Raw genomic sequence first — 15,259 nt, forward strand, 5'->3', positions numbered from 1 at the left:
TGAAATTAACTCTTATTTATTTATATTAAAAACGACATATATAAATACGTGTCACAGCAAAATCACTCCCATACAAATGCAAAATACTTTTCCATGAATATTAAGTTGTAAATCATTTATTATGTATTCAAGTTTGTTTTTTCTATTCAGTTTGTTAAAATATTAATAATAATAATAATAATTAAATATATAATTAATAAGAATAACAAGTATTAATATTGAAATAAATAATAGTTATTTCTATTATGAATATAAAAAATTAAACAATAACTCTGACTTTATTTCTTCATCATTTCTCTTTAATCAAAATATCTTATTTCCATTTTTTTTCAACAAATTTTGTTACATTTTTTTCTCCTTTTTTTTACTTAATTATTTCTATATCTTCTATTAGCAAACCACACAAAAATCATCATTCAATAGTAGATTAAAGAGAAACAGAAATGAGATATCAATGAGTGTCAAGATGCTAAGTTTGATCCAACCAGGAATTTAATAAAATTTGCTGAAAACAACAATAGAACAGTGCACCTACTCGTAGTTTCTCAGAAGCCTAACCCAAACACGGTGACGAACTCCTACTCCACGTTCCATTCACTCTATCGAACTAACATAGCAGATTGTTCAGATTTCACCATCCCATAATTCCTCAACAGTTTTGTAGGCACCACAAGTTTCATGGACGAATGTGGTACCCCTCAGTAATCTTGCCTGCAAGAACAACCACCACTGTCATAAAACTTGAAAATGCTTCCATCAAAGTGAATTTCAGATCAAAGTGGCATACTTATTAATTGACAAATTCTAACTATCATGCTTGCAAAAATATAGGAAAAAAAAAAATACAAAGAGATCAGGGTTTGGTAGATTGATCAGATATAAACTCTTGTATATATTTCACTACATGAAAAAGAAAAATCATAATCAAACAGTTAGTGTATTTGGGATTTAAAATGCTAGAAACACTCTAGGTTGATAATAAAATAATCTTACCTGCTGAATCTCAGAAAATTTAGCGAGTAAGTCCTCAGGGATAGACCAGCCAAAAATATCAAAATTCTCCTTTATCCTTGCTTCATTTGTACTCTTGGGAAGCACACTATGGCCCATTTGAAGTCCCCAGCGCAGAGCTACTTGTGCAGGAGTTTTGCCTAGCTTCTCCGCAGTCGTATTTAAAACTGGGTGCTTAAGGACGTCACTTTTAAGCCAGGTTGTTCCAGGGGAACCCAAAGGTGAATATCCCTAAACATGTACAATTAAAAGATCTCAGATGAAATAACAAAATAACAAAAATTAGATACAAAATAATGTTTCATGACAAAACATGCTGGTTTATAAAGATCCACAATGATGTGGAGACAATTCAAGAGTTTATAGTTATAAACTTACAGAGAGGTGGACACCTTTGGATGTGCAGAAAGCTCTCAGCTTGTCTTGCTGCCATGAAGGATGACACTCCACCTGGTTAACAGCAGGAGGAACACGAGCAACTTCCAGCAAATCTGCCAGCTTCTTGGTGGAAAAATTGCTTACGCCTATAGCCCGAGCCTTGCCAGAGTCAAAGAGTGCTTCCATTGCCTTCCATGTGTTAGGCATGTTTCCTTGCACAAGATTTTCAGGATTGAAGCCTTGTGTTCCTTTTTTCATTGGAGTTGGCCAGTGGATCTGAAAAGACAGAACCGAGTTTTCAATTGAGTATATCATCAGTATCAATGCACCGAATTTTGAAAAAACAAAAATCTAAAACAAACCTCGCATACAGTAGAAAGAAAAAAAGGATAAAAGTAACTAAAACAAAAGCCGCTAAACAATGCAAGAAATGCCAATTTAGATTTTTACATATACTCATTGGTTAGTTAGTTAAGGCTTACGAGATTTAAGTTTGACAGTCAGGGACAGTTAGTTCGTAGAGTAATTAGATTACCTAGTTGGAACTGCAATAATTAGAGAACTAAGACATGTGGATTATAAATAACAAAAGAGGTTGAGAAGGAGATTCAGGGTCCGTTTAAGTAAACAACTTAATTAAGGGTTGATTATATAAGTACTTGTCAGAACTTATGTATAAGCTGTTTCTAAAATGGAAGAAAAAATTGGCTCAAAATGTTTTCACAAGGTATCCTATTGTTGTGGGAGAGTTCTGGCCTCTTGAAAAATCCTGAGAATCATTTGCACTCTTTCATGTTACTAGAAGCCTTCCCCTTCTATAATTCTGTTCCAGTTTCTATCGGACTGTAGAAAAGAGACATACGGTGGGCAACGAGACACGTGATTTAACAACTAGTTCCTAGTATAGTGTAGAATAATTTAGAAAAGAAAATTATCATGCATATAATATTTTCAAAAACCGTTATACATTTTATTATTAACAAAGGAGCGATGGCTATTACGGTGATTCTCCTACAGTTAAAAGTTCGGTTTAATTACCCTTACGTTCTCAGAAACAGAAAACAACTTCAGAGGGACTGTTCCTTGTATATTCATATCTTAGACTACAGTTTCACTACAAATGTTGAAATATTCAACACTGAGAAATTGAGGGTAGGAAAATCATCAATTTTGGATAAAATTCTAATAAGAACCAGTTAGAGAAAATTGTGAGATTTAGTGATATTACATACAAGATACAAGTCTAGATAATCAAGCTGCAAATCTTTCAAAGTCCTGTCCAATGCCAGCGGTACGTCTTCTGGTGCATGATCAGTATTCCTACAGATCATCTTAAATCCTTGAGTTATAAGCAGTGAAGACTATATCACATGCTTGAACCTACTAGAACTATTGATTTAGCTTAAAAACGGAACTAAACTGATTAAACTAGAATCTAAAATCAAACCAGAGTTTAGATGTAATCCACAAATCCTCGCGCTTTACTACACCCTCCTCAAACAGCTTCTTCAACATAGAGCCAATCTGCATCAGCAATAATGAATCATTTCCTTCACACATAACATGACTAATACCACTTTCAATCATTTACTGCAAATAGCTAGTTAAGCTATTTAATCGATATAAACATTACACCAAATGAAAACAGCAAGAACAAACACCTAGTGGTGACAATTACCTCCTTCTCGTTCTCATAGATGTGAGCACAATCAATGTGGCGGTAACCAATCTGCATCAAATTAATAAAACCAAAGATCATTATAATGAATCACAGATTTTCAAATAGTGGAAGAGTGAAGATGGATACTAATATAGCTGATGCAGCTACACGCACAAGGAGGGAAACTGAAACTAGTTGGTTGTTGCAGAGTGCAAAACAGAGAACAATAATCTTATTTAGATAAATAAAGAATTTATTAAGATAGAACAGACAGGTAAAAATGCAAGAGAATAAGAAGTCCCCAAAAACTAAAGAAATCAAGACCAAAGATTAAAGGAACAAAAAACGCGCAACACAACATTTCAATCTCTCTGTAAATTTAACAGACCCCCCGCAAAGAACCACATGTTCATTAGAAAAGCTATTGAATTCATTAGAAAAACGGCATTCAGAAAAAAATTCTAATTTTTCATTTCAGTCAGATACTGCAAACTGAGAACTATAAAACATCTTAGGAATCTCTCTCGTAATGCTAAATCCTTTAAAATTAGAACCATGATATTTTAACTACTAAATTTTGACAACTTTATCCTACAATATAATTTTTTAAATGATTTTGAAATATTAAAAATAAAAAAAATAAAAAATCACTTAGAAAATGATGAAAATTTACTAATCAAAAAATTATTTTCTTTAAAATTAACGTACAAAACTACTAGAGATCCAAGGGGGAAACCCAATGATCACCAAAAGTACCAAAAAAGTTATCAAATTTATAAAAGATTTCCAACTATAATTATTCACGATCATCACTAAGACATTTTTAACCACAATTATAATTATAGTTGTCATCAATATTTTCATCACCTTCACTATAATAAACTTATGCATATAGATATTTTTTGAACTTTTTTCCAATGTTAATGAAAAATATTTGAATTGATTGAATATGAGTTTAAGTAATCTTCCATTTTTTACATTAGGTATAGAATAAGAATAAGTATTTATATATCCATTTTGTTGTTGTAACAATTTTAAACTACTAAAATATTCTTAATTTAAACTTTTAATAAGTTTTTCTTTTTAAAAAAATTTAGTAGATGTTTAAAGAGGTACCAGTGTCCTCCTCATCATTTACACACATTTCATGATTCAAATACAAGACAATAATAGGTATGCGTTTTTACTTCAAACGATCTACTCCAGAAAAACTGAGGTATACTGAAAATCACACCACACGATCCCGTCCCCTTGCGATACCAATAACAGCGACGACATCAACTGTAACCACGGCCATAATGGTGGTGAAGCATATGACGGTCACGAAAGTGGTAATAATCACTACACAATCATCACGATGCGATAACAATCATGAAATGCTCACATACATCGGCATGTATAATCATAGTCATTATTCTGCTTACAACCATCATGACATGACCACTGTGAGAGACGGAACATCATTAGTGGCATTTATCAGGATATCAAGAGTTTCGGAGTGCAATTACAGTTACACGATCACACACACTCATGAACAATACATGTTAACGTAACGTACCGGTTAGTAGCAACAATCATCAAAAGAAAACCAATAAAATAAAGATTGAAAAGAGAATGGAAATGGTAACGAGAAAACCTTGATGGCAGCAGCGACGGCTTGAGCAACTACGCCGGGATCGGATTGCCAGGTTCCCAAGGCGATGGAAGGGATCTTGGCTCCCGTGTTCAGGTCGAAGAATCGAATATCGTTCGACATTTTTCTCGCAATCCGAAAGCTTCTATGGTACCACAAGAGAATGCACTTTTCGTGCCTCACTGGGGTGGCAGATTCTGTTATAGAGTTTGTTTCTGTGACGTTTTGGATGCCACTGATGAAATAGAATATGACCGAGTAATGCCTTTTTAAAATAAATTACCAAGTATTATTTATTCATCACTCTCTCGCACTTTTTTAGTTGTAAGGTAAAATTTCTTTTTAGTTAAATTTATAGATTATTTTTTAAAATTTTATTTTATTAAATATTAAATTATATATATATATATATATATATATATATATATATATATTTCGTACTTATAGTTTATAAAATTGATATAAATATTATTTTTAACGGTGAAAATATATTATAGTTTAACTATAAAATTCAATGGAAAATTCATGTCGGGATTTTTTACATGATATTATACGAATTAAATCATTATAATTTAGTCGACGAAACATAGTTTTAAAAATAATTTAAAATAAAAAAAAAACATATTCAATTTAATTTTATTTCATAACCGTAATTTTTTTTTTCAATTTTATCATATTATTTTTAATATTTTTAGTTAATTTAGTTTATATTGTTTCAAATAAGTAACGGTTGTAACATTTTTATTAGCAATTTATTTGAAGAGATTCTTTTTAACTATTTTTCCGAAAGAAAAAAATAGCTTCAAATGACAACTATTTAAAATAAGGCTTAAATACCTTTTTCGTTCTCATTTTCGTAGTGTTTATTGCGGGTGGTCTCCATTTTGACAGAATGTTTACGATGGTCATCATTTTTACCAAATGTTTAAAATGGTCATCATTTTCGCAATTCGTGTTTTATTTGGTCCTTTTCTATGACGCCGTTTAAATCAGTAACGAAACTATGCATAGGTGACACTGTTTGTACTAAGTTGCATTAGGGTGTGTTACGTGTACCGTATAGATGGCTAATTAACGTTAAATTTCCAATTTGGGGGAAATTTTGCAATTAGGGCTTCATTTGGATTGCAGTCGGCTCTTTATTGTTGGGGTGATTTCTTCATCTCCGTCTTTCTTGAGCTCGGATTTGCAGAGAAAGCAGTTAATACTTGTCATTTCATCGTTGGATTGTAGTCACACTCTTCATTTCAATTTTCCAGTTAATCATCATCGACGAGGTAAGTGGGTTTAGGGTTGTCTGGGTTGTGTTTGCTCGTGGGTTAGGGTTTTCGTAATTCTATTTTGGGGTTTGTTTGTGCTCAAACATTTCTTACCAAAACCTTAACTCACCTATTTATCCCCAAATATCTAATTATCACACATGTACATGTACTGTACACGTAACACACTCTAGTACAAACAGTGCCACCTGTACAGTGTTTCGTTACTGATTTAAATGGCATCACAGAAAATGAGAACCATTTTAAACATTCGATCAAAATGATGACCAATTTAAACATTCTGTCAAAATGATGATCATCCACAACAAACACTATGAAAATGAGGACGAAAAAGATATTTAAGCCTTAAAATAATGAAATAAAGTTATAAAAGAATCATCCTAATCATACATGTAAAAAGATTATTATTATTTTTTATTTTAAACTTTTTCATTTTTTTATAATACTTAATTAATTAATTTTTTATATGGGTATATAATATATGTCTAAGGAGATAAAAGTATTTTAGATGAAACAATTTTTTGAAGTGGTCTTATTTAAGATTAAACACTACAAAAATATATGATTTTAGTAGGTTAAATTATTTGAGGTTACGATAACCTTTACTAAAATATGGACATAAACCTCTATCAGGTTTTTTTAATTAATGCCGGTCAATTTTGAATTTCACTTTTTTTCCTCTTTTCGTAAGTTTAAATTTTTTAATTTGACTATTTTTATTTTCTTTTGCATAGTTTGTTATCCTGAAGAAGTTTCGTGTGCCTCCCACCACTGTTCTTCTTGTGGTTTCTCTCTATGAGTGTGTTACCCTAAGATGAAGAAGAAGTTTGCGTGCCTTTGAACACCGGTCTCCATGTGTTTTCTCTCCTTGTTTGTGAGTGTATTACCCAAGGAGGAAGAAGAAGCTCTCACGTGTCTCACACCGTTCTCCCCGCATTTACTCTCTGTGAGGATGAAGAAGAAGCTTTCGATAATAAACACTGTTCTTTGTGCTTTCAATTTCGATTTCATCACTTTTTCAATCTTTATTTCATCACTTTTTATCCTTCATTCTCTTTCGATTTCATCTCCCTGCTTTAATTTTCATTTGAGTTCAATTTCGTCTCCTTGATTTGATTTCATCTCCCTCTGTCATTGCAAAATCAGTGTGTGTTTCCCAGTAAAGTCCTTGATTTCCAGTATTGTCTGATGTTATAATTGCCTTTGATTTTACAAGGGAAGTAGTAGTAGTTGCCTTTGTTTTGCCTAAAACAATTGTCTGTTCATCAAACGTCGATTTAGCTTATTTAAAATGAGCACATAATGGACACAATAATAGATGAAAGGAGTCTTCATTTTCTGTCCTTTTCTCTCAATCATATATTTAAGCCTTTTTCTGATATTTAACCATCACACGGTTAATAACAGGGGTTTAAATAAGTTCTGGAAAGTATTCTATCTATAACATTTTTCTATCCTACATCTTCAAACTGAATGTGATAATTTAGATGCTGCAAATGACTTTTTCTCAAGCTGTTTTAGAATAAACCAATACTTTCTAATAAATAATTGGTTGTTAGGCTTAATAATATGCAGAACTGTCTAAAGTCAAGATAGCAAAGTGAATCCCCATGGTCATTATGAATAATAAGCTAACTATGTTTGCTTTGATATGATAGCCTTTTTTTTATTTCTTAGCTTTATATATTTGTGTTTATGGTTTCTTTTATGGTGCAAATAAATGAGTGAACAAACCATTATGTTCTATATATATTGTTGATGACTTTTCTAACTAGAGAAAAAAAAAATCTCAAAATGAAGGTAGGTGTGGCATGAAAAAAAGTTAATATTTAGTAGTTACAATGCAAACAAAAAGAATGTTTTGCACAGGTTGTCATCCACATAGTCAAATTTAATTTATTTTAAACATAATTCTATAATGATAGGTTTTATGCAACCTTACTTGAAAAAACTTAGGCATTATGCAAATGGGTGCCACTAGTAAGTGGTGACTATGGTTCAACTGAAAGCTAGATAGGGATTAATGTGGATCAGAGTTTGCCTTCAGAAAAAAGTAACCTTTGCCCACATTCTCTTACTTTGAGTTCATACCACTTTATAGGCACAAACATAAACAAGATTCCAGTTTTGTAGTTGATCATGATTTCGTGGAAGACAAGCCAATCCCTCTTTCCCAGGTTAAAGTTGGTCAAGAGTACAAAATAGTGCTTACAACTTTCACTGGTGATTATTCATTCATTCTTTTATTCTACAAAGAAAGCACTGAATAGGTTAGATATAAATCATTCATTCTAAGCATAAGCATATTCTTAAAGCCATTGCACATGAACTTGTTCTAGATTCGGGGATTAGAACCTTTGTCCTTGACATAACATAATATTAAGAAATCAATAACATAAAACAATTTTGATTGTTCAACATACAAACATTTATTTACGTTCCCTTTTTTTCTTGCACTATATTAATCACATATCTCTCCTTTCTTCTCATTTCTGGTTAGGTACACACAACTTTTGGTGTCCAAGGAATAAGTAACCTTTGTGATGTAAAGTTTTTTTTCCTTTATATTTTTAAGGTAGAAGTATGAACTTTTAGTTTAAAGAATTGAAAGCTTTTAACATAAAAGGTTTAGTTAAATGACTCAGCAAAATACCTAATCAGACAACATTGGAATATATATAGACACAAGTACTGATATGAAAAAATTCTTAAATATCAAACAAAAACATTGTTCCTTTTCCTGTTATGTGTTTTGACTATATACATAATGATTAATATATTTTAAGTTTCCTCTTAAATGTCCTTGGATTGAATACAAAATGTCTAAATATTTTAAGATACTTTGGCCAAGCAATTGGTGCAACAATGGCTTCAAATGTTCGTGTTCATGTATGGATATTGTCGCAATCGAAATCGCGACGGAACGACGAACCAAAAATAAGATTTGAAAAAAATAGGGACTTTGGAATCGCTACCATAGTTTATTCTGAAAAACTACGAAAAAACCAAAAAGATAAGACAAAGTCTGCGAAAAACCAGATTTTAGATCCATAAGTCGTTTCGCGTCGGGAAGGTATTATCACCACACAACGCTCGTCCTAAGACGGTACCTTTAATTAAAAATGCAAAAGGATGCGACTTTTCAAAATATTTATTTCCTTGAAAATAATAATAAAAGAATGTACAAAAGAAACAAGAATAATTTTTTTTTTATTTTTTAGGTCCGATAAGGATTAATCCTCACTCCTACGTATCTCCATTTACAATGGAGAGTTAGAGTTACGTAGTTCTTTATTAAAAAACAATTTGAGAAAATTGTTGATTTGACTTTTCTTTTATATAATTTTGAAAACCTTTTTATGTTTGTGTTTTAGAGTTTTGAATTATTTCAAAAACAGGTGTCATGCAACGCGAACGGGCTGAACAGACACAAAAATGTAAACAAAGAAAATTATTTTTTATTTTTTGGTTCTTTATACATTTTTTTTTATATTTGATAAAAAAAATTGAAATTAGGTGTCACACAACGCGAGCGACTGGATAGACACTAAAAGAAATAAGGATTTTTTTTTCATGATTTTTAAAGTAAAATATATGTAAATAGCAAAAAATAATGTCCCTAACAGAAATGTCAAAATTATGTGTAACAAAAAAACATGTACAATATTAGAACAAAATCTAATAGAAATTGAGAATTCACAAATCAAAAGAGAAAATAGGAGTGGCGTACCTTCCAAACTTTTCAATTTCTCTTCTTCTTTATCAATCTCACCCTCTCTCTTTGTCTTTTTTTTTTACATTACAAGTACATTTTCTCTATTTTTTTCTACCTTCTTCAATATGTTTTATTTTTCAATAGAGAGATAAGAAGGAGGTGTGTGAGTGAATGCTGATGGAAAAGAAATAGAGAAGTGTGGAGAATCTTTTGTTTTTTGATCCCTTTTCATATGACAGATTGTCTATTTATATTCACAAATTGCAATATCAATGCAATTCTAGCCTTAATGGTAATGAACAATATAAGGAAGAAATTGGTCATGATAGTAGCACATTATGGGGAATCAAATCATAAAAATTAGAACACAATATCAATCAAGATCAATAATATTGATTCTAACCATTAACAAATTAGAGAGCACAAAATCAATCCCAATTAATAATATCCCAATTACTAATATTTGATTCTAATCGTGTGAAAAGATATTGCTTCTAATTATTAGAATCGATCCCAATTAGTAATATCGATTCTAACCATCTGAAGAGATATTACTTCTAATTATTAGAATCATATCACTACGTCTCTATCATGAAATTAAAAATAAATTGAGCTCTTCCTTTTGTTTTTCTTTTTTTCTATCTTTCTCTTTTTTTTTTTCTAAAGTTAAAGTTTGAAAATCTTGGGAGAAAAATTTATTTGACTTTTTTTTGTTTACCATTAACTAAAAAATCATTTATTTATTTGTTTTTATTTATTTATTTTTGAAAATAAATTTATTCACCCAAATGAAATTTGTATGTACTCATGTGGAAGATTACGAGGAGGAAGAGGTAGAGGAAGATATAGAAATTTTTCTGAAAAATCTAATGATTATAGTCTTGAACATAAACATAGTTCCACATTGAGAGGTAGGAAACAAGTTAGGGGAAGAGGAAGATGAAATTTTGATAAAAAGAAAGTCCAATGTTACAATTTTGACACATTTGGACACTACTCTTATGAGTGTTGGCAGAATACAATAGTGCAGTTTCGTGGTTTTACATCATCTTATAGGCCTTGGTTATTGGGGAACCAAAACCTATAAAGATGCGGTGGCCTTTTTTCAATTTTTTAAACTTTTTTGCTTCGGTTTCAAAGGCAACCAAAGCCTATATGGACTTCTCTTCTTCTGTCCAAAGGCAACCGAAGCCTATAACACATAGAGTTCCCCAATATTTCAAAAAGGCCACTGCCAGCAGAGCTTTTGGCTTCGGGTGGAACAAGACTGAGGCAATTTCCACTTTAGGCCTCGGTTACTAATTGAACCGAGGTCATATGTCTTATTTAGTTTCCCAAATCACGATTGCAACACTATTCCTCTTCTTCCCCAAAGCGAAATCCTCTGTTGTGATTTCAGAGAACCACTGTTGTTGTCCGTCATGCCACCCTCTACTATAGCTGTCGTCCATCGCGGGTCTCCTCCTCCATCGCGCCACCCTCTACCGCCAATAGCCATCGTTGCATTATCGTCTCTCATTGCCAATAAGGTTTTTTGGCGTGTTTCGGTTTTCATTTTTTACGTTTTGGTTCCTTTTTATTGCTTTGCTCTTTTTTTCTGCTATTTTTTTATAATATTTTGAGTTTTTGTGGTTGCATTTTTCATCATCAGGTGTTGTTGCATTGGATCATTATTCTTCTCCGGCGAGGCTATGGTAGGTGCATGGGGAATTTGCGACGTTGGTTGCTACAGGGACCAAAAAGGAGTTTCTGCCTGTGTGTAGAACCGAGGTAGAATGGGGAGTTTCTGCCTCGGTTGGGACTCGAGGCCAAAAACGGCGCCTTTTTTGCCTCATCCTAATATGTCTCGATTCTGGAACCAGGGTAGAATTGACAGCCTATATGCATGATGTGTTGTATGTCCCTTCAATGAAGAACAACCTGTTAAGTCTTGGGCAATTACTTGAGAAAGATTACACTATGACAATGTAGCAGAATCATATTGAGATATATGATTCCAAGCAATGTTTTTTACTTAAAGCACCTCTGTCAAAGAATAGAACTTTCAGAGTTAATCTTGATACTACTGCAGTTCAATGTTTATCTTCAATGAATGTTTAAGATTAGAGTTGGTTATGGCATTACAGATTTGGGCACTTAAACTTTAAGAGTTGTAATCTGTTAAGTAGTGGGAAAATGGTGAAAGGGATGCCATCAATACATCATCCATGAAAAGACATGCGAAGGTTGTTTGATTAGTAAGCAACCAAGGAAGAAGTTTATTTAGATGTGTGCGAACCCTTCAAAACTCCATCTCTTGGAGGTAACAAGTATTTTCTAATTTTTGTTGATGAGTTTACAAGAAAATTTTTGTTGTATCTGCTTAAAGAGAAGAAACAAGTTTTCTCTTTATTTAAGAAGTGGTTGGCTAAAACCGAGAGGCGATCTGGTGGTGGAGGAGAATTTAACTCTAATGAGTTGAATGAATTTTGTGATGCGGAAGGTGTTGAGCATGAAGTTACAACTCCTTATACGCCTCAACATAATAGTTTGGCTGAGAGAAGAAATCGAACACTGCTTGATATGACAAGGTGTATGTTGAAAAGTAAAGGATTACCAAATCGCTTTTGGGGAGAAGCAGTAATTACTGCTGCACATGTGTTGAACAAATATCCTACAAAAAGGATCAAATCTGTCACATCTGAAGAAGCTTGGTCAGGAAAGAAACCTATTGTGCTTTTTTGGATCTCTATGTTATATGCATATTCTTGATGAGAGAATAGGGAAATTAGATGATAAGACTAAAACTCTTATAGTAGTTGGATATCCTCCCATTGGTGCTTATAAATTGTACAATCCAAACACTCAAAAAGTACTTATCAGTATCGATATGATTGTAGATCGGGTTCCATGTTTTCTTGAAGAAAATAATACAACTACTAGAGGTAATGTTCCTACTGAATTACCTGTTCTTAGAAGATCTCAAAGAGCTAGATTTCAATCTAGTAGACTCGAAGGCCATGAGCTATTTAGTGATAAAATTGTTGATGATAGTGGTGAGTTAGTGCATTTTTCCTTTTTAGTTGATTCTGAACAAGTGGATTGGAAGCATGCCATTGATATTAGAGAATGGTGAAATCCTATGATGGAAGAACTAGAAGCAATTGAGAAAAATAAGACTTGGGAACAGATTGATCTACCTTAGAATAAACATCCCATTGTTGTGAAATGGGTGTTTTAAAATAAAAAGCAAACCTCATGGCACAATTGCCAAATATAAGGCCAGATTAGTGGCTAAAGGGTTTCTTCGAAAATAGGGAATTGACTATACTGATGTCTTTGCTCTTGTTGCAAGGCTTGAAACAGTAAGGCTAATGGTTGATATAGCCAGTTGGAAAGGTTAGTGTATTTGTCAACTTGATAACAAGTCTACATTTCTTAATGGAGCATTAGAAGATGAGGTATATGTGTTTTAGCCACAAGGTTTTGAGAAGTCTGGTAGAGACATTAGGTTTATAGGTTTGGGAACAAAGTTATCGATGCTTTTCTGCATGAACAGGGTTTTGTAAAAAGTGTTGTTAAGTTTGGTGTGTATGTGAAAGAAACTCAACATGAAAATCTACTAATTATATGCCTTTATGTATATGATTGTTGGTGGCAGGAAATATGCCAAGTGAGATTGATGGTGTCAAGGATAAAATGAAAACAACATTTGAGATGTCTGACCTTGGAACACTTAGTTACTTTCTTGGTCTAGAATTTGTACAAACTCCCCATGGAATGTTGTTGCACCAAAAGACGTTTTGTGAAATCTTGAATAAATTCAACATCATGAGTTGTAATCCTACTCCTCTACCAGTTATGGCAAATCTGAAAGTGACTGAAGAGGTGAATGAAATGGCAGTGGATGCGACACTATTCAAAGAAATTGTTGGATCACTCAAGTATTTGTGCATTAGCATACCTGATATCAGTTATGGGGTTGGTTTGATTAGTAGATTTATGAACAACTTTAGAGCACCTCACATGACAACTACGAAACACATACTCGGGTATATCAAAGGCACATATGATTTTGGTTGATTTTTTTCCAAAACGAGTTGAATTGAATGGAGTTGAAAGTGGGGTAAGAGTTATTTTGAAGGCTTGGTCCGATTTTGGTTAATGTGGAGACAAAGTGGAGAGAAAAACATGTTTATTCTGACTTAGAAGGAGAAATGCATTGGAGTACGGATGTGTATCATGCATCAGAATTTAAATATAGTAATGTCCATATCTTACCAAAAACAAGTCATTTATGGATTTTATCAGGAAAATCAGACAGATCCGCTTCAGTCTCTTTTTCAACCCGAAAAGATCAAGATCAATTGAACATTCATTATCTTTCTACAGGAGAAAGAGATATTTGTAACCATTTAGCAAGTAATAATAAAGTAAGACATAATTTGTTTCGTTTCACTCCTTCTGAAAAAAAAAGAAAGAAGGATTTCAGATTATTCAAAAAATAATCAAATCCTATGTAAAGAAGCAGAACATGGTTGCTCTCTCTTCTTATGAAGTAGAGTATATTGCAGCAACAGAAGCTTCTTGTCAATGCTTGTGGTTGGAAACTTTGTTTAAAGAGTTGGAATTAAAATATGAGAAGCCAATGCAGTTGTTGGTGGATAATAAATCTGCCATTAGTCTTTCAAAAAATCTCGTTTTCCATGGTAGGAGCAAACACATTGAGACAAAATTTCATTTTCTGAGACCAAGTAAGCAAAGGGAGAATCGAACTTATACATTGCACCACTAAAGATCATATTACTAATGCTTTTACCAAGCCTCTTAAACATTTAAGATTTGATAACTGGAGTCTGCAAATGAAGGCTCTCCTTGGTTCCCAAGAAGTATGGGAGGTGGTCAAAAATGGGCACCAAGAACCAGAGGTCATTGGAGAAATGACGATAGCCTAGCTTGCTATGTTAAAAGCAACACGAGCAAATGACAAAACGACTCTGTACGTGTTGTACCGAGTTGTTGATGAGTCCGACTTTGAGAATATAGCAAATGTGATGTCTTCAAAAGAAGCGTGCGATATTCTAGAGAAGGCATACAAAGGGGATAACTATGTGAAGCAAGTCCGACTTTAAACTCTCAGCGACGAGCTTGAAAGGATGAGGATGAAGGAAGCTAAAGGGGTTACCGAGTACGTCTGCCAAGTTGAGACCGTAGTGAATTAGCTCGGTAGAAATGGAGAGATGTTGCCCACTTGTCGAGTGGTGGAGAAAATCTTGAGGTCGTTAACTGACGACTTCGAGAATATAGTTTGCGTAATATAGGAATCCAAGGACTTGACAGCACTTTCGGTGGAAGAGCTTGTTGGGTCGCTTGAATCGCATGAGCAACGAAGAAGGAAGAAGAAGGAGGAGTCCCTTGATCAAGCACTCCAAGAAAAGGCAACCATTAGGGAGAAAAAGGTTCCTTATACTCAGAACACTCGAGGCTGGGGTGGTAGAGGTAGAAGAGGATATGAAAAAGGTCAAGAAGAGGTCGGCCAACAAAACTGGCGTGGCCGAGGACAAGGTGGAGGTTGTGGTGGTAGAGGTCGAGGAGGTCAGTCG

The 15,259-nt window shown here is 33.2% G+C and overlaps 1 protein-coding gene across 1 annotated transcript; it reads right to left on the reverse strand.

The window, feature by feature from the left end:
• Window positions 1–423: 423 nt before the first annotated feature.
• LOC114167471 (NADPH-dependent aldo-keto reductase, chloroplastic-like) lies at window positions 424–4,905 on the reverse strand. Its single transcript, XM_028052561.2, has 7 exons — window positions 4,686–4,905; window positions 3,068–3,118; window positions 2,837–2,913; window positions 2,622–2,709; window positions 1,390–1,665; window positions 994–1,242; window positions 424–711 (listed from the first exon to the last, which is right to left on the reverse strand). Exons 1-7 carry the CDS (start codon window positions 4,803–4,805, stop codon window positions 625–627), a joined length of 948 nt encoding a protein of 315 aa, XP_027908362.1. The 5' UTR covers window positions 4,806–4,905; the 3' UTR covers window positions 424–624.
• Between the last annotated feature and the right edge of the window lie 10,354 nt (window positions 4,906–15,259).

This window comes from Vigna unguiculata, chromosome 10 (genome assembly GCF_037176805.1).
Source record: "Vigna unguiculata cultivar grain cowpea cultivar isolate G323 ecotype 2 chromosome 10, ASM3717680v1, whole genome shotgun sequence".
In the NCBI taxonomy this organism is placed as follows: Eukaryota; Viridiplantae; Streptophyta; class Magnoliopsida; order Fabales; family Fabaceae; genus Vigna; species Vigna unguiculata.

Bases quoted from the DNA above. Each gene is read 5' to 3' on its own strand.
- LOC114167471 (XM_028052561.2), bottom strand. From the start codon at position 4,805: ATGTCGAACGATATTCGATTCTTCGACCTGAACACGGGAGCCAAGATC. The intron at 3,119-4,685 runs GTTTTCTCGTTA...AATTTGATGCAG, and splicing joins CCGTCGCTGCTGCCATCAAG to ATTGGTTACCGCCACATTGA. The intron at 1,666-2,621 runs GTATGTAATATC...CTGTCTTTTCAG, and splicing joins ATTATCTAGACTTGTATCTT to ATCCACTGGCCAACTCCAAT.